At 40.4% G+C, this 23,838-nt stretch overlaps 1 protein-coding gene across 1 annotated transcript; it reads right to left on the bottom strand.

Annotated features, from left to right (window-relative positions):
• Positions 1-2,304: 2,304 nt before the first annotated feature.
• On the bottom strand, positions 2,305-23,029 carry LOC133576386 (uncharacterized). The gene is made up of 19 exons (XM_072912206.1): positions 20,670-23,029; positions 18,414-18,629; positions 11,108-11,233; positions 11,009-11,035; positions 10,652-10,711; positions 10,420-10,446; positions 8,850-10,154; positions 7,941-8,069; positions 7,781-7,849; positions 4,313-4,348; positions 4,172-4,225; positions 3,794-3,862; positions 3,674-3,709; positions 3,549-3,608; positions 3,414-3,467; positions 3,275-3,322; positions 2,678-3,214; positions 2,449-2,502; positions 2,305-2,372 (listed from the first exon to the last, which is right to left on the bottom strand). Exons 1-19 carry the CDS (start codon positions 20,683-20,685, stop codon positions 2,305-2,307), a joined length of 2,991 nt encoding a protein of 996 aa, XP_072768307.1. The 5' UTR covers positions 20,686-23,029.
• Between the last annotated feature and the right edge of the window lie 809 nt (positions 23,030-23,838).

The raw sequence follows: 23,838 nt of genomic DNA, 5'->3' as shown, positions 1-23,838 counted from the left end.
ATACATACATACATACATACATACATACATACATACATACAGTCGTGGTCAAAAGTTTACATACACTTGTAAAGAACACAATGTCATGGCTGTCTTGAGTTTCCAATAATTTCTACAACTCTTATTTTTTTGTGATAGAGTGATTGGAGCACATACTTGTTGGTCACAGAAAACATTCATGAAAATTGGTTATTTTATGAATTTATTATGGGTCTACTGAAATTGTGACCAAATCTGCTGGGTCAAAAGTATACATACAGCAATGTTAATATTTGGTTACATGTCCCTTAGCAAGTTTCACTGCAATAAGGCGCTTTTGGTAGCCATCCACAAGCTTCTGGTTGAATTTTTGACCACTCCTCTTGACAAAATTGGTGCAGTTCAACTAAATTTGTTGGTTGTCTGAAATGGACTTGTTTCTTCAGCATTGTCCACATGTTTTCAATGGGGTTTAAGTCAGGACTTTGGGAAGGTCATTCTAAAACCAGCATATATATATATATATATGTATATATATATATATATATATATATATATATATATATATATACGTACACACATATGTATATATATATATATACATATATATATGCATATATATACATATATGTATATATATATACATATATACACATATATACAGTATATACATATATATATACACATATATACAGTATATACATATATATACATACATGTATATATATACATATACATATATATATATATATATATACATATATATACATATATATGTATATATATACACACATATATATATATATATGTAAATATATATATATACACATATATACATATATATGTATGTATGTATATATATATATATATATATATATATATATATATATATATATATATATATATATATATATACAGTATATATATATATTTACACACACACATATATATATATGTACGTATTAGAGATGCGCGGTTTGCGGGCACAACCGCGGAGTCCGCGAATTATCCGCGGATCGGGCGGATGAAATTTTAAAAAATTAGATTTTATCCGCGGGTCGGGTCGGGTCGGGTGGTTCAAATTATTTAAAAAAATTAGATTTTAAATAGATTCAGGCGGGTGGCAGTTAAACCAATTCGGAAATATATATACATAGTTAAATGTTGTTACCCACATACGAAAAACGAGCAGGCACCTGCAGCATATGCCACAACAGAAGAAAAAAAAAAAAAGAGATGGACACTTTTACGGAGCGGAGAAGGGACGCCTCGCGGGGTCCGGGACCGAGGCCCCTTCCCCTGAGAGGGCCCCACCGGGAGCCGTAGCTGAGGCGATCCGCGAGAAGGTCCCGACGCACGTCCAGGGTCACCACCGCGCCCACCGCACCGACACCCCGCCTCGTCCGCCTTCGCCGCGGCCGGCGTCACGCGCAGCAGGTAAGCAGCTTACCTGCCCGCCACCCCCGTGGCCGGGGGCTCGTAACAGGGGTCACTCCGCGCGCTCCGCCCGCGCAGCTTACCTGCCCGCCACCCCTGTTGCCGGGGGCGCGTAACAGGGGTCACTCCGCGCGCAGTGCGCTCACAAAAGGGGTGGGGCTCACCCTGGTTGATATAGACAGCAGCTAGGACGGTGGCCATGGAAGTTGGAACCCGCTAAGGAGTGTGTAACAACCCACCTGCCGAATCAACTAGCCCTGAAAATGGATGGCGCTGGAGCGTCGGGCCCATATACCCGGCCGTCGCCGGCAGCGAGACGCGCTTGGAGGTGCGCTCAGCGCGGCTCCCATATGATTGCGCACTGGTGTGCGTCTGGGTCGTGACAGCGTGGCACGCGAATGTCTGTGCTGCATTGGATCAGTCTCCTTTCTTTAACAGGCAAAAGCTTTATAACCTCACTAATGCCTTGCATCGTCTATATTAGATATATAACAACGGGCGGGTGCGGGCGCATGGCGGGCGGATGCGGTTCTGATCAAATGTTAGATCGGGTGGATTGCGGATGGTTGACGACTTTCTGATGCGGTTGCGGATGAAATAATTGCCTATCCGCGCATCTCTAGTACGTATATATCCAAACATTTAATGAAGTCAAATATGGCAAGTATCCCACATTTCTCTTTTGTGAAGTAAATCTGTACAGCAGATACAGACATCTACATCAACAATTTGATTTGGCTAAGCGGCTGGACAGGATTATTAAATAAATTAATTAATTAAATAATTTGGGACTTCTCGCAGGCCACATCGTGGACATTGGCGGACCGGATCCTGGCCGTAGTTTGGCGACCACTGCGTTTGAGTAGCCGCATGTACCTAATAAAGCGACTATGGATTGCAGAGTAAAGTACCTTCAATCGCATCAGTGGTCCTTATCCTCTTCTTCTTCTTAGCAGCTGCAAATATCGCAATTTTCCTTTAAAAAGTTACTCCACAGCAAAAGATGAGTGGGATTAAAACTGTTTTTAGAACCTTTCTTTGCCGTGTCTTCTTGGACCTTGTCTGCTTCTGGTTCTGTTTCAGGTTCTGGATCGTGAAAGGAGAAAAAGTTAAGGTAGGCCATCAGAAAATAGACTAGATGTTATTATGTAATTAATTGACTATTGTGAAAGAACCAACCAGAACAAAAAAAATTAAAATACTAAAAGAACAAAACAGAACATGTTACATGTTGTTTCGAAGTGATTGGACTCTTTCTAACCTTTCACCACAGCAGGCGGAGCTTCAGTGGTCGGAGTCTGAACGTGAGGCTGAGTGGGCAGGGCTTGTTCTGTGGCTACTGGTTGAACCAGTTCAACGGGTTGGACTGGCTGCACAGGTTCTGATGGTTGGACTGGCTTTACTGGTTCAACTTGTTGGACTAGCTGCACAGGTTCTGATGGTTGGAGTGGCTTTACTGGTTCAACTTGTTGGACTGGCTGCACAGGTTCTGATGGTTGGACTGGCTTTACTGGTTCAACTTGTTGGACTGATTGCACTGGCTCTGATGGTTGGACTGACATCATTGGTTCCGCTTGTTGCACAGGTTCTGATGTCTGGACTGGCTGCAATTGTTGTACTGGCTCAGCTTGTTGGACCGGATGCACTGGTTCTGGTGTCTGCTGCATGGCAGGCGGTACAGGCTGAAGATAGGGCTGATACTGGTTGTAAAACGGCGCCATCATTGGTTGGTGGTGATAAAGCGGCTGCATGGGCGGGGCAGCGGGATGCATCGCGGTTAGAACCGGCGCAGCAGACCCTTAAAAAAAAAGTTAATTTCCAATCAAAACACAACAGAATGTGGCCATTTTTTGGGTACCTGATCCAGTTGGAGGCGGGTACGGGTTGTCTGTGACAATCTGATGAACTGGAAGACAAACATGTAGAGGTTAATGGAAGAGATCCAGACAACGTAAGTCCAGTTGATAAGTTGAAGGTCCACGTTGTTTCACACTCACCATACCAGCCAGGAGGAGATGGCCAGTAGACTGGTGCTAGTCTGCAAGGACCAACTGGAAGTAGCACGACAACACTGGATTACTATGTCTATATTTACAATATCATTTTTTAAGATGTAAGAATTGATGAGGTACCATCTTGTTGTGGTTCTGGAACCTCTGCTGGTTTTGGACGTTGCTTCTCATTAGGTTGCTCTGATGAACAAACAGTAGCGGTTTGACTCTGATACACTTGGATGTGATCCATGACAGACTTTTACCTGCTTTGGTCTTCTTGGGCTTTTCTTCTCTTTTGACTTATTAAAAACAAAGATGGGAAATCAATTTTTACTAGAACCTGACCAGAGACATGTTACTATATGTTTGTTTGTGTACTGTACCTTTAAGAAGAGCCGGAACTCTCCTGATCCGTCTCATTTTTGGCTCCAAACTCGCAATTCTGGGAAGAGCTGAGAAGTGAAATGCCTATTTTAATATGTCATCATTATCCTTCAACCAACAAGCTTTAAAGCAACTTGTCAGTAGAAGTAATATCAGTACTTCAACTCAATGTGCAGTTACTATCGTTAATATTGTGGTATTGCAAGCAGCAATATACGTAATGCCATAAAGTAAATCATATTCAAGTCAAGTCCAGCATGTGATGTATGCAATGTAAATATACTGTATATTAAAGTTATTTTATGAATGTATGTGACCAACCAAAATAAAGTCAATAATGTGTTCAGAGGTTCATGTAATTGCTTTTGATGTGCTACCAGTTCTCCTTGGTTTGTCATCTGATCGTCCTGTGCTCCTCACTGCTTTATGGTCTTCAACAATAATAAAGAACAACTTTTAACTTTCAGGTGAACATAATCATTATTGTTTTTCAAAACTTTACTGTCAATCCAACAAACCTTTTCTTTTTACAGCAGAGATCCTCCTGGAAACTTCTGGAAGAGCACACGCACAAAAAACAGGAAACCTTCTAAAATAATATTATTACATGATATTCTAACAGGATGTCCTAACACAAATTTATAATATGATGTTTTTTACATAATATTTGATTATGATATAAATATTTGAATACATTATCTTCTAACATGATATTCTAGCAAGATTTTTCAACATGATAGAATATGAGGTACTAGGTGTTTCCCAATCGAAAACAAGAATCGGATTATATCAGTTTGCTCATAAAATCTTCGATATAAGCGCTACGACACAAGCAGTCTTGCAGCTTGTTTACTTGTGCAGAGCTGGACAGCCAGTTAACATCTAAATGTCCTCCAATCAGCACACAAGGTTGGTATTTTCGTGTATTTTAGTCAAGTCAATTACAAGAACATGGTAGGATATAGGCTACTAGGAGCTAGCAGCTACATAACAGCTAGGCACAAAATACCACACAAGCTAGACATATGTAATAAGTGTCCTTAATTAAATAATACTGCAGTCTAAAACATGAGCTTTCAATACAAACACGTATCAAATACTTATAGTTTCATATTATTTACACATACTAAGTATTTCATAGCAGAAGCTTATTAGAAAGTATCCAGTAACAAACGTGTCCACATCATTCAACACACTGTGACATTAACTTAACTTAATTAACTGTTACCAAAAAACGACTACCACTCCATTTAAACTTAAATACCCCATAAGTCCATTTCCAGATGGTTAATAACAAGTTGTTGGTTAATAATAAGTCATATAATAAGTAAGTTAATACTATGGTTAATAATAAGTCTAATAAAAAATGTTTCATACATACCATTGTAGTAGTATTAGTAGTAGGGGTAGTTTATTTACAACATCCTTACATAGTTTATTTGTTCTCTATTTGAGTATTTCAGTTGATAAAACTTTCTAACATTCCACACTACAAAATAATAGATAGTTAGTAACATAACTAATACAGTTATGGATAGAATTTAATGCCATTTTTCTGGGAATGTCCAAAAAACAATTTCTCTCATCTACTACGAACACACTTCACTTCCTGTTCACTTCCTGCTTACGGCGTTCCACGTCCCCACCTTGCTGGCCACGAGCTGCGCAGAAGATTCTGGGAGACGTAGTTTATTTTCAGAACCGGCCAATGCTAAAGAGGCCGAAAAAATCTACACACCGAGTTTTTGTTTATTACCGTCACGCGTTAGGGAATTAATTTAAAGACTTTGACTTTTTATACCTCTAATATATATATATATATATATATATATATATATATATATATATATATATATGTACTGTATATATATATATATATATATATATATATGTACTGTATATATATATATATATATATATATATATATATATATATATATATATATATATATATATATATATATATATATATATATATACACATACATACATATACACATCAATCCATCCATCAATTTTCTACCGCTTGTCCCTTTCGGGGTCGCAGGGGGTGCTGGAGCCTATCTCAGCTGCATTCGGGTGGAAGTCACCACCTCATCGCAGGGCCAACACAGATAGACAGACAATGTATATATATGAAGCACGGTGGAAGAGGGGTTAGTGCGTCTGCCTCACAATACGAATATATATATATATATATATATATATATATATATATATATATATATATATATATATATATATATATATATATATATATATATATATTCTTACAAACATCAGTTGTCTACCAATCTAAGGTAACACGCAAGGACATTAACACATCCGACACATATGTAGGATTAACCGAGGGAGGGTTTAAAACCAGATGGAACAATCACAAGGCTTCTTTCAGGAACCAAAACCTGCGGAATACCACAGAACTCAGCAAACACATTTGGGAACTCAAAGACAATAATGTTGAATATTCAATAACATGGCAAATTCTTGCATCCAGCACACCTTACAATAGTGGTAATAAAAGATGCAACCTATGCTTGAAAGAGAAACTGTTTATTATTTACCGTCCAGACCTGTCATCCCTCAACAAGCGCAGCGAAATTGTAACAGCATGCCGCCACAGACGGAAACACCTCCTAGGTAACACATGAGCCAATCACCACGCCCCTACGCCAGCCTGTACCCACCCACTCTGTGCCCTATATAAACCATGGTATGTGAATGCTCCCATTAAAATCTCCTGATGATTGAGGGAACCCCCTCATGAAACAGGCCTGTAGAGATGAAGTAGTCTTGTGATTTTTTTTTTTTCCCACACATACATATATATATATATATATATATATATATATATATATATATATATATACATATACATATACACATACATATACATATATATACACAGATATACATACATATACATACACATACATACATGTATGTATGTATGTATGTATGTATGTATGTATATATGTATGAAAATGTGTGGCGCATTATGAAGCTTAAAATACCACAACAGAGACCCCGGACTGTTGAACAACTTAAGCTGTACATCAAGCAAGAATGGGAAAGAATTCCACCTGAGAAGCTTAAAAATGTGTCTCCTCAGTTCCCAAACGTTTACTGTGTGTTGTTAAAAGGAAAGGCCATGTAACACAGTGGTGAACATGCCCTTTCCCAACTACTTTGGCACGTGTTGCAGCCATGAAATTCTAAGTTAATTATTATTTGCAAAAAAAAAAATTAGGTTTATGAGTTTGAACATCAAATATCTTGTCTTTGTAGTGCATTCAATTGAATATGGGTTGAAAAGGATTTGCAAATCATTGTATTCCGTTTATATTTACATCTAACACAATTTCCCAACTCATGTGGAAACGGGGTTCGTATATTATATATATATATATATATATATATATATATATATATATATATGTATATAAAGCACGGTGGAAGAGGGGTTAGTGCGTCTGCCTCACAATACAAAGGTCCTGGGTTCGATTATGAGCTCGGGATCTTTATGTGTGGAGTTTGCATGCTCTCCCCATGATTGCGTGGGTTCCCTCCGGGTACTACGGCTTCCTCCCACCTCCAAAGACATGCACCTGGGGATAGGCTGATTGGCAACACTAAATTGGTCCTAGTGTGTTAATGTAAGTGTGAATGTTGTCTGTCTATCTGTGTTGGCCCTGCGATGAGGTGGCGACTTGTCCAGGGTGTACCCCACCTTAAGCTCGATTATAGCTGAGATAGGCTCCAGCACCCCCCGCCACCCCAAAAGGGATAAGCGGTAGAAAATGGATGGATGGATGGACAAAACCCCCACCAATCTTGCACTAGCCCCCCTTCATGAATGGGTTTAGATCGGTAACGGCCAATAATCAAGGCTTCAATATCGGTATTGTATCGGAAGTGAAAAAGTTGTGTTGGAAAACCTCTGGTTCTAACACTTTGTTCTATGGTCAACATGATGTGTCACTAACCTTTCTTCTCCGAGGTCTTGGCAGCAGACATTTTGGTCTTTGTAGCAGTAGCACTCATGCACGGACACACTAAAAGGAAGACAAAGAAGAAGTATCTTAGGTTAAAGTTAAATGTACTGTAAATGTGACAAAAAAGTTGCCATGTTCTCTTTTTAATGACCTGCAGGTGCTTCATCCTCTGATTTGCCTGCCTTGGCTTTTTCCTCTTGTTTTTCATCTTCATCTTCCAGTGGGAGGTGCTCCACTATGGAGTCATCATCCACATGAACAGCAACATGCTGAACACCAACTAATGGAGATAACGGCAACTTCAGTGACTGATCAAAGGGTTAACTCTGCATATGTTTTCCTTTTTCTTTGGTGTTTTTCATAGACATTTCTTCCAAAAGAAGGATCAGTGTAGACAAGACAAAAGGAATATAGACAAGAAGTAACATGATACATATACACTATATATGCATCTTCACTTGTTAACAAAGTTGATATTTTACACGATCAACACTCCTTCACTTCTTTTTACATTTACACCTAAGCTTTTATAATGGCCAGTTTGACACTGTAACAGATAAATGATAATGATAAATGGGTTGTACTTGTATAGCGCTTTTCTACCTTCAAGGTACTCAAAGCGCTTTGACACTACTTCCACATTTACCCATTCACACACACATTCACACACTGATGGAGGGAGGAGCTGCCATGCAAGGCGCTAACCAGCACCCATCAGGAGCAAGGGTGAAGTGTCTTGCTCAGGACACAAAGGACATGACGAGGTTGGTACTAGGTGGGGATTGAACCAGGGACCCTCGGGTCGTGCACGGCCATTCTTCCACTGCGATCATTTCTATTTACATTGTTTTCTATAGGAAACACTTTGACTGTGTAGTTTTTGTGTGTGTGTGAAATAACAAATAAACCAAGCGTCTCAGTTTCATCCTCTTCTTCCTCATCAGTATGGGCTTCTGTTGCCCCCTCCTAGACAGGAAGTGATGCTGCAGACGAGGCTACATGATTGACACTGACATGAACTTTGACCTCAGCTACCTCAACCATTATTAGAAATAACTACCTGACAGCAAGTCCTCTTCACCATCATCATCCTCTTCCTCTTGATGAGACTCTGGTGTGATGTCATCTTCAAGGTGACCTTCATCACTGTCCAATGACGGCATGACCTCTAGTTCACTTTCCTTCTCCTCCTCATCATCGTCATCAGCCAAGGTGTCACTGTTCTCAAAGGGAGGAAGAATACTTTCCTCCTCTTCCTCATCATCGTCATTGTCATCAGCCAAGGTGTCACTGCTCTCAAAGGGAGGAAGGCTATTATCCTCCTCCTCCTCATCATCATCATCATCATCGTAATTTTTGTTGTCGAGGTCATTGACGTCAATAAGAAGACTGGCCAACACATCAAAATCTTCCTCTTTCTCTTCATGAGTTGCGTCAGAAAGGACATCTTCATCATCCTCACCAGCTTTAATGTCATCTTCCAAAACTTTGTGAAGGAGCTCCTCATCATCACCATCGTTGTCATCATCAGTAGAATGAAGGTAGGGCTCCTCTCCTACAGTGATTTCATCGCTATCCTCTTCGTCGCTAGGGAGAAGCACAGACTGTGAGATGTCAGTGAAAGAAGACTTGTCTTCATCATCATCCTCCTTGGCAGACACATCTTCATCAGCATCCTCATCCTCTAGAGGAACGGCTGACTCTTCCTCTTCAAAGGAGGGAAAGTCTTCTTCATGCTGCTCAGCTGCTTCTTCTTTGTCATCTTCATCAATAGTGTCTGCTCCCTCCTCATCACCACTGTCTTTGGCTGACGCATCTTCATCTTGGTGAGCCTCATCTTTTTCTCTGCCATCTTCCAACTCCTCCTCCTCCACTTTACTATCATCTACAGCTGCTTCAACTCCCTCCTCTTCCTCCTCATCTTCTTCCTCCTCCACCACCTCTAGCCCCTCCTTTTCTTCTTCTTCAACTCTTACGTCTACTGCAGCTTCCTCCTCCTCATCCTCCATCATCTCCTCTTCTTCCTCACCAACCTCGTCGTCTTCTTTACCTCCCCTGTCCTCCTCTTCGTCATCGTCAACATCTTCTTCTTTTGCAGCTTCCACCTTCTCCTGTTCCTCCACACCAGCTCCTTCATCTTCTTCCTCCTCCTCCTCATACTCTTCGTAGTCTTCCTCCTCCACCTCGTACCCCTCATCCTCCTCTAGTTCCTCTGCCGACTCCTCCTCATCCTCCTCAAGGTCCTCTTCATCTTCCTGGGCATCTTCTTCTTCCTCCTGCCCAGGAGCCTCCTCATTTTCTCCCTCATCGTCTTCGTGGACCACCTCAATCGCTGGCCGCGACTTCTTCACTTGCATGCCAATAACTGGAACAAACATGGAGACAATTAAAACAAACTAACTAACCTGGGGTAAACTAAAGCAAAATAAATAAAAACACAACTTGAACTAAAAACTGAGGCTAACTAAGTTAAACAAAAGTAAACCAAAAAAAAGTAAACAAAGCTTAAATAATCTTAAATTGAATATACTTCAGCTTCAAATGAGCAATGGAAGACACAAATGGACGTCCAGCAGGATGGACACTATTCCGGACATGTCTAGAGCAAACAGTGAAGTCAGTGTACAGACCTTTACTTCGTGACGGTAGAAACTCTCCTGAAAGACGAGTGAAAATCGAAATGAGTTCACAAATTCAATCCTGACACACAGAATTCACGTCAAATTAGTAGATTAACGACAAGCCAGTGAGGAAAGGTGCTCTGTTGATTAGCGGGTTGTGTTTTCTTAGTGTTGTTACCGAGGAAGAGGAGGGATGTCTTCAGAGTTAATGATATCATCACAGAACATTTGCATAAAGTACCTTTTTTTCTCTTAAGCTTCCTCTCCACTTGCTCTTCCTCCTCCTCCAACCAAGTTGACTCTTTGAGATGGTTCACACATTTAGTCAGCTTCAGTCATGACTCTGTTTATTCTACTACTAAAATAATATAATCAATGTGTTTTCCTATGCTACATGCACTAGAGTGGTAGTGGTGCCTACCCTGTGGGATACTTTGTGGTCATCTACTTAGTTTCTAATGTGTTTGAGACTCCTGCATTGATGAGCGGTGACTTCAATAATGTGTTAAGGAGAGCACATGTGATGCAGACGATGCTAATAGAGCAGCAAGCACAATCTTTTCTACATGTTTGATGCATGCCGATGATCTGTACCAACCTTTTTTCCTCACGGCGTAAAGATTTCCTTCAGAAAAAGAAGGAGAACATGAGAACAAAATGTAAATAAAAAGTCTAGAATGTTCTTGAAAGTGTATACCATCGTCATCCTCAGGGGCAACAAGGCTGGCAGCAAACTTCAATACTGCGCTGACCAAGTTGGTGGACTTCTCCACCACGTCGTTGACGGCCTTTATGGGGTCAGAGCCGATCCTGCGGAGGCCACCTGTACAGGGGGCGGAGCCAAAGACCTACATTATTCCTCTTCATGATGAAGCTTGTTGGAGGAGCAACTACACTTTCGATTGACATTTGAGTGAAAGAATCGAGGCCATGCCACATTGAGTACAACCTTCCACCTTCACTAATATGGCTGTTGGCAAACATCAGTAGAAGCACTACAGGCCACTTTTAACTCACTTCACTCATCTCATATATATTCTAAGCACGAACAAACTGTCTCTAAATAATCTTAAAAGGTATCCAAGCAAGAACTGCAGAATGTACTCTCACTGGCCACTTAATTATGTACACAACCAATAAAAGTTCAGCTTTAAAAACTTTGGAGTCGAAGATAGGTTTTAGGAATTTTACGTACTTCTGTGTTTTATTACATTTATCCTTGCATGTGTGACTGCAGGTTTTTTTTTTCATTTTGACATTACCAAATTAGGGTTAAGATGTATTTTTTACATTAAAAATGCCCAACATATGATATGAATGCAAATATAAAATTTGCATAAATTTAGCAGACAACAGATTTAAACCTATAACACAGTGGTTCTTAACCTGGGTTTGATCGAACCCTAGGTGTTCGGTGAGTCGGCCTCAGGGGTTCGGCAGAGGTCAAAACACACCCGACTCATCGTGTAAATAAAAACTTCTCCCTATCGGCGTATTACGGATACGGCAACAGCAGAAGGCAGACTGATTTGCAGGTGTGTAATTTGTTGTGATTTTATGCAGTGTTGGTTTTGTTGTTTGAACAAGGTGATGCTCATGCACGGTTCATTTTGTGCACCAGTAAAAAAAACATGGTAACACTTTAGTATGGGGAACATATTCACCATTAATTAGTTGATTATTAACATGCAAATTAGTAACATATTGGCTCTTGACTAGTCATTATTAAGTACTTATTAACAGTGTTGGGACTAACGCGTTACTTTGTAACGCGTTACTGTAACGCCGTTAGTTTCGGCGGTAACTAGTAATCTAACGCGTTATTTTTTTTTATTCAGTAATTTAGTTACCGTTACTACATGATGCATTACTGCGTTATTTTACGTTACTTTTGATGTAGTATCGGCTAGAAACAGAAGCGCTGCGGTGTCGTTCTTCTGAATCTTCCTCTGTCACAAGCCGGAGAGAAGAAAAGAGGCGCGGTCTATGTGTGTGTGGGTGTGGGTGTGGGGAAAAAAAGTTGTTGGCACGTTCAGTCCACACACAGCGTGGTCATGGCGAGCGGAGTAACGGAGGAGCTTGAACGCCCCCGCCATTGAATCGGTGTGTTTATAAGTGCAGACTCGGTTGTGCAAAACGAGGGTTTTAAACACATGCTGAACGTGCTTGAACCACGTTACGACATCCCGTCGCGCACCCACTTCAGCAATAAGATTGTGCCAGATCTTTATGAGCAGGAGAAGAAAAAAGTTGTGGATGAACTATCCCGAGCATCATCTGTTGCGCTCATGACAGACGGGTGGACGTCCAGCGGAACTATAAGCGCTCACTTCATCACAGCAGACTGGGATATGAGAAGACACGCCCCCTCTATGAGAGTCACCTGGCGCAGGTACTGACACAAGCAGTGGAGGACTGGAAGATAAAGATATCCCAGTCACACGTGATAATGCCAAAAATCAAATAATTACAGAGAATGAGGCAGGACTGGGACCACAGATAGGTGCTTTGCACATGTAGTGAATTTGGCATCACAGAAGGGAATCTCAGTCAATAGGATGGAGCGCCTCTTTGGGAGGATCAGGAAGGTTTCTTACTTCCACCCACGCACAACAGCTGCTCATGTGCTTAAGACAAAGCAAGAAATGCTAAAGCTGCCTGCTCATACATGATGTCCCAACGAGGTGGAACTCCACTTATGATATGTTGGAGCAGCAGGCAGCTATATACTCTGCATTGACCCACAACCCTGAAGACAAATGTCACCCTGTCTGATGATGATGTGAGAGTGGCAGGTGAGGTCCTCCAGGTGCTTAAACCCCTCAAAAGTGTTCCATCTCTACTGAGCACTGAAACTTCACCATCTGTGTCAATGATCCTGCCACTGAAAACAAGTATTCTACAATCCATGGCTCCAAGTGTGGAAGACAGCAGCATCACTCCAGATGTCAGGCTTTATGTTTCAAGGAAGATGATGTGCCTTCTTATGTTGCACTTTAACTTGTTTTTTATTCATGGTCATTGGTCCAAGTTTAAAGAAAGGAGGAATGCCTTTTTATGTTGCACTGTTTTTCATTAATTATGTTAAAAGGAAAATAAAAATGTATGTCAAATTGATCAACAGATTGTATTATTCTCCAGTGCAATAACAGTACTGAAATTAAGGCAAAAGGGGCATTAATGGGAGCTTTAAAAAAAAAAGAAGAAAAAAAGAAGTAACTTAATAGTTACTTTTCACAGTAACGCATTACTTTTTGGTGTAAGTAACTGAGTTAGTAACTGAGTTACTTTTGAAATAAAGTAACTAGTAACTGTAACTAGTTACTGGTTTTCAGTAACTAACCCAACACTGTTTATTAATGCCTTATTCGGCATGACCTTATTATAACCCTAACCCTCTAACCCCGGCCCTAACCCTAACCCTAACCAAATAACTCTAAATTAAGTCTTTACTTAGAATACAGGTAAAAGCCAGTAAATTAGAATATTTTGAAAAACTTGATTTATTTCAGTAATTGTATTCAAAAGGTGTAACTTGTACATTATATTTATTCATTGCACACAGACTGATGCATTCAAATGTTTATTTCATTTAATTTTGATGATTTGAAGTGGCAACAAATGAAAATCCAAAATTCCGTGTGTCACAAAATTAGAATATTACTTAAGGCTAATACAAAAAAGGGATTTTTAGAAATGTTGGCCAACTGAAAAGTATGAAAATGAAAAATATGAGCATGTACAATACTCAATACTTGGTTGGAGCTCCTTTTGCCTCAATTACTGCGTTAATGCGGCGTGGCATGGAGTCGATGAGTTTCTGGCACTGCTCAGGTGTTATAAGAGCCCAGGTTGCTCTGATAGTGGCCTTCAACTCTTCTGCGTTTTTGGGTCTGGCATTCTGCATCTTCCTTTTCACAATACCCCACAGATTTTCTATGGGGCTAAGGTCAGGGGAGTTGGCGGGCCAATTTAGAACAGAAATACCATGGTCCGTAAACCAGGCACGGGTAGATTTTGCGCTGTGTGCAGGCGCCAAGTCCTGTTGGAACTTGAAATCTCCATCTCCATAGAGCAGGTCAGCAGCAGGAAGCATGAAGTGCTCTAAAACTTGCTGGTAGACGGCTGCGTTGACCCTGGATCTCAGGAAACAGAGTGGACCGACACCAGCAGATGACATGGCACCCCAAACCATCACTGATGGTTTGGGTTGGTTTGGTTTGCATTTCCTTTGGAAATCGAGGTCCCAGAGTCTGGAGGAAGACAGGAGAGGCACAGGATCCACGTTGCCTGAAGTCTAGTGTAAAGTTTCCACCATCAGTGATGGTTTGGGGTGCCATGTCATCTGCTGGTGTCGGTCCACTCTGTTTCCTGAGATCCAGGGTCAACGCAGCCGTCTACCAGCAAGTTTTAGAGCACTTCATGCTTCCTGCTGCTGACCTGCTCTATGGAGATGGAGATTTCAAGTTCCAACAGGACTTGGCGCCTGCACACAGCGCAAAATCTACCCGTGCCTGGTTTACGGACCATGGTATTTCTGTTCTAAATTGGCCCGCCAACTCCCCTGACCTTAGCCCCATAGAAAATCTGTGGGGTATTGTGAAAAGGAAGATGCAGAATGCCAGACCCAAAAACGCAGAAGAGTTGAAGGCCACTATCAGAGCAACCTGGGCTCTCATAACACCTGAGCAGTGCCAGAAACTCATCGACTCCATGCCACGCCGCATTAACGCAGTAATTGAGGCAAAAGGAGCTCCAACCAAGTATTGAGTATTGTACATGCTCATATTTTTCATTTTCATACTTTTCAGTTGGCCAACATTTCTAAAAATCCCTTTTTTGTATTAGCCTTAAGTAATATTCTAATTTTGTGACACACGGAATTTTGGATTTTCATTTGTTGCCACTTCAAATCATCAAAATTAAATGAAATAAACATTTGAATGCATCAGTCTGTGTGCAATGAATAAATATAATGTACAAGTTACACCTTTTGAATACAATTACTGAAATAAATCAAGTTTTTCAAAATATTCTAATTTATTGGCTTTTACCTGTATGTTCCCCTAGTGTCCAACAAACTCTAAATTAAGTCTTTGTTACTTAGAATACGTTCCCCATACTAAAGTGTTACCAAAAACATATAACTTTGTCTTGAATTTGAAAAAAAAAAGGAGGGTTCGGTGAATGCGCATATGAAACTGGTAGGGTTCGGTACCTCCAACAAGGTTAAGAACCACTGCTATAACATATGTGCGTCTTTGTGTCAATTGGCCACATGATGGCAGTGTTTGCTTACCTTCCCCCTCTCCCTCTGCAACCAGAACGGCCTCGAACGCGTTGATGTTTTTGTACTAAGTGCAAGCTTGATCGTTTTCTTGTGTTATATATTTTTGATATGATTCAAATAAAGCTTTTTTTTTTAACACCACCAAGTTTCAATGTCAGCATACCGCAGATAGTTCGTGGACTCCTGACTATTAAAAATATATTAGTCAGATTTATTTATTATTGCGACCACCTTATTGAGCAGCATAAACAGGAAACTAGAAACATTGTACTTAATAAAATGGCCACTGAGTGTGAATACACCCTTCTAATCTATTCACAACCAACCTACAGATGCAACTATATGACCAACACAATGCAAACAAACTTTTAGACTTAGAAATGAACATAAAAAGTGAGATGCATCTTAATGTGACATTTCAGGTGAGCTTGCTTTGTGGCAAATTGAAGCTCACCTGAAGTTAAAATCTTAAAAAAACCACATTGAATGGAACGGAAGCCAACATATATATCATTGTGGCTTTTATAACATTTGAATGTCTGTTTCTCGTAGAAATATAAAAGCATCATCACAAGAAGACATCTAGATGTACCTCCAAGTGGAATCAGACAGACAGCAATGTTAGGACAAGTTAGAAGATTAGTTAATACAGCTCGCTCGCTCTCTCTCTTTGATGGGGGTTAGTGTGGGGGTGTCCTTGCCTCTACGCTCTGACTCCTTTAAAACCTTCCTGACGCCAGGAGGCGGGTGACCTGGTTGGATGAGACACAGCGGCAGTGAGCACAAAGCACAGAGGAGGAGGTGGCACCATGCACCGTGAAGAAGAAAGAAGAGTGCAGCTTGTCGAGAAGATGCTTGAGCACAGTGACAAACAATGTGACATCAGATACTCTGCTTGTCTTCATCATTAATAGGATATATATTTACTAATAACGCCTCTAAAGCTGATCATGAGACTTCAGTTCAGTGAGCATCAAAGAAAACTTAATAAACCTATTACTCTAGGCTTTAATGACTTTCTATATCAGTCGCAATTGCTCCAAAACTGTCAAGGAAGCTCGGCTTTTAAAATATCCCAAAAATAAGTGGTTAAATATGTACTTTTGTGTTTACATTTTATTGACTAAAAGTGTGCAAGAATGCATTCCACTTTTGTTCAGAATCAGCTACTTTCGCGACAGCAGACGAAACTTTCTAGTCTACTACATTGTGGTAGCGTCACAGTGCATTGAACAGTGTTGAAGCAATGGGGGAGATAGAGTGGGTTGTTCCATTGCAGTCAAACTAGACATCCATCCATCCATCCATTTTCTACCGCTTATTCCCTTCGGGGTCGCGGGGGGCGCTGGAGCCTATCTCAGCTACAATCGGGTGGAAGGCGGTGTACACCCTGGACAAGTCGCCACCTCATCGCAGGGCCAACACAGATAGACAGACAACATTCACACTCACATTCACACACTAGGGCCAATTTAGTGTTGCCAATCAACCTATCCCCAGGTGCATGTCTTTGGAGGTGGGAGGAAGCCGGAGTACCCGGAGGGAACCCACGCAGTCACGGGGAGGACATGCAAACATGGGATAAATGCTCGGCTTTGTTCCGCCCATCGGATTCTAAGCATCTAGTGAATGAGAACTGGGCTTTGCCTCGGCTGGGCTGGACGCAGGGCTCCTGCATTATGAATGATCTGTCTGAGGCTGAACCCCTTTGACAGAAAAATTTGCGAATCAGCGATCATGAAATGTAAACCTCTACCAGAGCATTTTTCCAAGTTTCATTCCGTTGTTCTGAGTTGAAATGGAAAATTTTACAATTCTTTACGTGTCATTTTCTCTGTAAAATCTAGCTTTATATATTGTATCTGTCACTGAAACTGTAGCCGTGTTTGGAAAAGTACTGTAGCTGAAAATTAGCTTCCCCTGATTGAAAGACCAGCAGCTTAATAAAAAGTTGATATAACTACAACAAAAATTAAGTTGGTTTAGTTTAAGAATTATGACAGGAAGTAAGTCTTGAATCAACTTATGCCTGTCAGTTCACCATTGACATATAACCAAAATAAAATATTTAAAAGAATCTAAAATCCAAACAATGTAGATAAAGTGTTGATTTCCAGTTTTATGATGGACTGCTAGTAATTACGTTACACTATAACATAAGCTGCCATGCTAACAAGGCAGCTAAGCTATACTGATGATAGAGATGATCGACAAAGCATTCTATTTAGTAACAGTGGAGAAAAAATAGAAAACAATTTAAAAATCTACAAACTTCAAGGTAATCAGTTTAAAACAGCTCAAAAAGTTCACTTTAAAGTGGCCAGTATGTACAAGAACAAGCTAGCCCGCTTGCTAATCCCCAATGATGCACTTTTTGAAACAAACTTTTATAACAGATAATTTGTACATAATGGGATATAAGTGACATTAAAACACCATTAAAGTAAAGTACTACTGATAGTCACACACACACTAGGTGTGGTGAAACTACCCTGCATTTGACCCGCCCCCTTGTTCCACCCCCTAAGAGATGAGGGGAGCAGTGAGCAGCAGCGGTGGCCGCGCTTTGGAATCATTTTGGTGATTTATGTTGTTATGTTATGTTATGTTACATTATGTTTAGTTAAGTATAATTTGTGAATAGACAAGGAGTGTTAGTGTTTTCAGCAGCGAGTAGGTCATAATGATGATCCAGCTGGACTTAAGATTTTACCTGAGATGGTTTTGTAGTCAGTCAGGTCAAACATGATGACAAAGACACACGACCACGTGATGATGAGGGCCAGGACCAGGATCCAGGCCAGTGGCGAGCTGAATGTTGAGTACAAGTCATCGGTGAATGTCTTCTTGGACAGGTGGACGGACGGAGTTCCGGCGTCTCCGTTCTTACCGTCAATAACCATGGTTGTGGTTGTGGAGGACGACCTCGCTGGGGAGAAACATGGGTTCACTTGGGCAGGACTACAGAAAAAACTATTTGCATGTCGATGTTTAAATCATAACTCTGTTTGACGACCATTACAATAATGTACTGTATAGTTTTTGTCTTTCTCCTAGTTGAAGCTATGTGATGGACAAGAGCAGCAACATGGAAGTTACTGAAGGGGTTAAAAGATCTTTGTCCACCTGTTGACTCTCCTCAGCTGGCATTGGCGTCGTGATTGCTGACTCAAACGGCTTAGCGGCAACACAACAGAACACACAGACACACTAACTCGAGGCCTCACAACTTTAATGAGCTGAAGGACGCCACATGACACCAAGTGAGGCTTCAGTAGCTCCAAGGCACTCACACTTTGAGGTTCATTTTCACCGGACATCGATGAGGGGGTTAGCTGAAACATAGAAGCCGCTAACAATATCAACAATTATGGCTTCTGACCTTTTATGTCACGCCTTTAGCACTTATCAAAACCTTTTTTAGCCCTACATTGTTCTCTTCCTCCTTCAATGGTTTGATAATCCTTCCATGCTAGAGTCTTCCTTTTAAGGACAACACTTGTCAGCTTTGTGGAAGACACTCTGATCTGCCTAGAATTTAACCAACCAGTCAAAACATTCCCTTAACAAGGCCAAAGAAAAGTCTTTAGACCTCATCCTCCATGTTTCCATTTCTTCAGCGAGCAAGACACTTTAGAGTTTCTTGTCAGTGTTGACTCAGCGTCTTTTAATACTTCAAAAACATTGCACAATTTAACCTCCTAGTTTACACCATTTTACAATAACTAGGCTGCTATTTCAACTTGGAGTTAATCCTTACATGTTAAGACAAGATAGCGTATTTTCCAAACATGCCATTATTATGTCATCATTTGTATGCCAACATGTTGTTATTGTATTAGTAGCTCACAGTTGCGGTTCGGGTCACCAATTACCATGAATTGATTAACGTGGACCCCGACTTAAACAAGTTGAAAAACTTATTCGGGTGTTACCATTTAGTGGTCAATTGTACGGAATATGTACTGTACTGTGCAATCTACTAATAAAAGTCTCAATCTAACCTCATGCTTCACCTGAAATATTATTTTAAACAAATTCAAAACTAGCTTTAATTTTTTATGTAGTTGTAGATTTAACTAAAACTGTATCATATTAGCTTAGCATTTCTGCGAACTGAACATACAAGTTACTAATATCTACGTTATTGTCCTTCAGTCCATTTTCAACTAGCATTTTGTTTCTGCTTTTAAATGCTTGCTCATCCATGGAATCTAGCGCTTTGATATAATTTGTTAACAGTTAAACCTTTAGCTAAGACACATTTACAGTTCATGACAAAGAGCAGATACCCGGTTTCAGGTGTTTTTGAAACCTTTCCCTCTCCAATCACAATTCCACAAAAATGACCAGCACTGTGCCAGCTAAGGCCACTAGCTGGCAACGTCATATTGAAAAGCAATACTACACACATCTAAAATGTGATGTATGAGAGTCATGTGACTGTGTTCGACACATATACGGTGTGCTAAATGTATTGATAAACAAACATATCAACAATACAATGGCCAAAACAACAAACTACCACAACATCCCCCATTTTTTCAGTTCAAATACGAAACACTGTCCAGCCTTTGCAAAAGTGTCAATACTCGGATGGATCGGTCAATAAAAGAAGACATGACCGACTCAAACGTGTGAAATCGTTTTCAAATGAGTTTGTGTAGCCTGCATCAATTATTGTGTGATCTGGAAAGAAGAAACATAATGACAGCAACACATACAGTACATACAGTGTTTACTTCCACCATGGACATAAAGACAGAGGAGCATAACGAATCATTGGATATGCCTCAAGGCAAAAGGCTTCACTTTTAATGTGTTGGTCCTTTGCAGACGCCTGTGTGGACACTGCCAGGCTGCTGCATTACAAATAGACGATATATGATAGCAGCATATTTTTAGACACTTTCAATCATGCTAACTACCCTTCACACACAAATGTTCATGCTAACTTTACATACATTACCTTCTGCTTCAGTCATTGCTCTCAGCTAAAAGTCGTCATTAAAAGTTCCCTCCTGTGTGAGATTTAATCCCAGCGTTTAATCCAAAGTGTGTGTTTCACTCTTTGCCTCCAAAATTTGGCATTCTTCACCCCTTCCCCCGCGAGACAACACAACCTGATGGTTGCAAGCTGGAGCAAGGTGGTCCAGGGGCTGGTGGCACAGACGGAGACCGGGATGAGGGTGTATTTGCCCTTTGGGGCTGCCTCAGACTGAACCCAGCCCCCTCTCAGTACAACAAAATTAGATTTTGGGAGGGGCAAGTGAGACGTCGCCTCGTCCCAGCAGCTACTATGACAACGTCACATGGTGACAACTGCAGCTTGACTGCACTTCTAAATCAAAGTCATTGAAACTCTCATGTAGACACTGAATGTTGTTTGGTTGATAAAAAACAACCCAATCCACGACCATTTTCACAGTGTTTGTGACGTGCATCATCTGAGTTATTCTTAGAGCCGCTGCTTGCCACTGCTGCCTTTTTAGGCCACAGGCTTGACCTTAGCACCCCGTACACTCATAGCTCCACACCTCCCTTCTCCAGAACACTCAGTGCAGAGCTGTCATCGTATGGGGAAGGAGGAGGGAATACCTAAAATAATACTTTTGAGGCGCACAATTAATGCTGGATGTTTTTAATTCACTTAAAATAATAAATATGAGTAGATAACAAAAGCAATGCAACAGGAGAGTTTCAGTGAAATAATTTATTGACTAATATGTAATTGTGAAAACATTGACTAATTATAAATAATATCAAAACTAATTAAAATCAAAACTGTCCATGTTATATTTTGATTTAGAATATTGAGTTATTAAAAACCTTTTGAGCCCTAAATACTGGGGAGGACGACAATGATCGTCATTTTCCAGATACTTGGCCCTCCTATCTTTAAATTATTTATATTTAGCGAGTACGTACCGCATTTTTCGGAGTATAAGTCGCTCCGGAGTATAAGCCGCACCGGCCGAAAATGCATAATAAAGAAGGAAAAAAACATATATAAGTTGCACTGGAGTATAAGTCGCATTTTTGGGGGAAATTTATTTGATAAAACCCAATACCAAGAATAGACATTTGAAAGGCAATTTAAAATAAATAAAGAATAGTGAACAACAAGCTGAATAAGTGTACGTTACATGATGCATAAATAACCAACTGAGAACGTGCCTGGTATGTTAACGTAACATATTATGGTAAGAGTCATACAAATAACTATAACATATAGAAACCCCGTTTTCAAATGAGTTGGGAAGTTGTGTTAGATGTAAATATAAACGGAATACAATGATTTGCAAATCATTTTCGACCCATATTCAGTTGAATATGCTACAAAGACAACATATTTGATGTTCAAACTGATAAACTTTTTTTTTTTGGCAAATAATCATTAACTTTAGAATTTGATGCCAGCAACACGTGACAAAGAAGTTGGGAAAGGTGGCAATAAATACTGATAAAGTTGAGGAATGCTCATCAAACACTTATTTGGAACATCCCACAGGTGAACAGGCAAATTGGGAACAGGTGGGTGCCATGATTGGGTATAAAAGTAGATCCCATGAAATGCACAGTCATTCACAAACAAGGATGGGGCGAGTGTCACCACTTTGTCAACAAATGCGTGAGCAAATTGTTGAACAATTTAAGAAAAACTTTTCTCAACCAGCTATTGCAAGGAATTTAGGGATTTCACTATCTACGGTCCGTAATATCATCAAAGGGTTCAGAGAATCTGGATAAATCACTGCACGTAAGCAGATAAGCCCGTGACCTTCGATCCCTCAGGCTGTACTGAATCAACAAGCGACATCAGTGTGTAAAGGATATCACCACATGGGCTCAGGAACACTTCAGAAACCCACTGTCAGTAACTACAGTTGGTCGCTACATCTGTAAGTGCAAGTTAAAACTCTCCTATGCAAGGCAAACACCGTTGATCAACAACACCCAGAAACGCTGTCGGCTTCGCTGGGCCTGAGCTCATCTAAGATGGACTGATACAAAGTGGAAAAGTGTTCCGTGGTCTGATGAGTCCACATTTCAAATTGTTTTTGGAAACTGTGGACATTGTGTCCTCCGGACCAAAGAGGAAAAGAACCATCCGGATTGTTATGGCGCAAAGTTCAAAAGTCAGCATCTGTGATGGTATGGGGGTGTATTAGTGCCCAAGACATGGGTAACTTACACATCTGTGAAGGCGCCATTAATGCTGAAAGGTACATACAGGTTTTGGAGCAACATATGTTGCCATCCAAGCAACGTTACCATGGACACCCCTGCTTATTTCAGCAAGACAATGCCAAGCCACGTATTACATCAACATGGCTTCATAGTAAAAGAGTGCGGGTACTAGACTGGTCTGCCTGTAGTCCAGACCTGTCTCCCATTGAAAATGTGTGGTGCATTATGAAGCCTAAAATACCACAACAGAGACCCCCGGACTGTTGAACAACTTAAGCTGTACATCAAGCAAGAATGGGAAATAATTCCACCTGAGAAGCTTAAAAAATGTGTCTCCTCAGTTCCCAAACATTTACTGAGTGTTGTTAAAAGGAAAGGCCATGTAACACAGTGGTGAACATGTCCTTTCCCAACTACTTTGGCACGTGTTGCAGCCATGAAATTCTAAGTTAATTATTATTTGCAAAAAAAAAATAAAGTTTATGAGTTTGAACATCAAATATCTTGTCTTTGTAGTGCATTCAATTGAATATGGGTTGAAAAGGATTTGCAAATCCTTGTATTCCGTTTATATTTACATCTAACACAATTTCCCAACTCATATGGAAACGGGTTTGTAGAACATGCTATACGTTTTCCAAACAATCTGTCACTCATAATCGCTAAATCCGATGAAATCTTATACGTCTAGTCTCTTACGTGAATGAGCTAAATAATATTATCTGATATTTTACGGTAATGTGTTAATAATTTCACACATAAGTCGCTCCTGAGTATAAGTTGCACCCCCGGCCAAACTATGAAAAAAACTACGACTTATAGTCCGAAAAATACGGTACATACTTTTATCAATAACATGTACCCGGTACCGGTATATGTTTGTTTCTTGCATCACCCTCATCTGTTTGTTGACTGTCATGAAGTAGCTGTGGTTGATATCGATTACT

The sequence above is a fragment of the Nerophis lumbriciformis genome, linkage group LG34, assembly GCF_033978685.3.
Source record: "Nerophis lumbriciformis linkage group LG34, RoL_Nlum_v2.1, whole genome shotgun sequence".
Taxonomy (NCBI): Eukaryota; Metazoa; Chordata; class Actinopteri; order Syngnathiformes; family Syngnathidae; genus Nerophis; species Nerophis lumbriciformis.
The sequence above is the reverse complement of the archived record's forward strand: the minus strand, read 5'-3'. Positions and strand labels throughout refer to the sequence as shown.

Coding starts and splice junctions, on each gene's coding strand:
- LOC133576386 (XM_072912206.1), bottom strand. Junction 4,226..4,312: donor CTCTGCTGTAAAAAGAAAAG/GTTTGTTGGATT, acceptor TTATTGTTGAAG/ACCATAAAGCAGTGAGGAGC. Junction 3,710..3,793: donor AGTTCCGGCTCTTCTTAAAG/GTACAGTACACA, acceptor GTTTTTAATAAG/TCAAAAGAGAAGAAAAGCCC.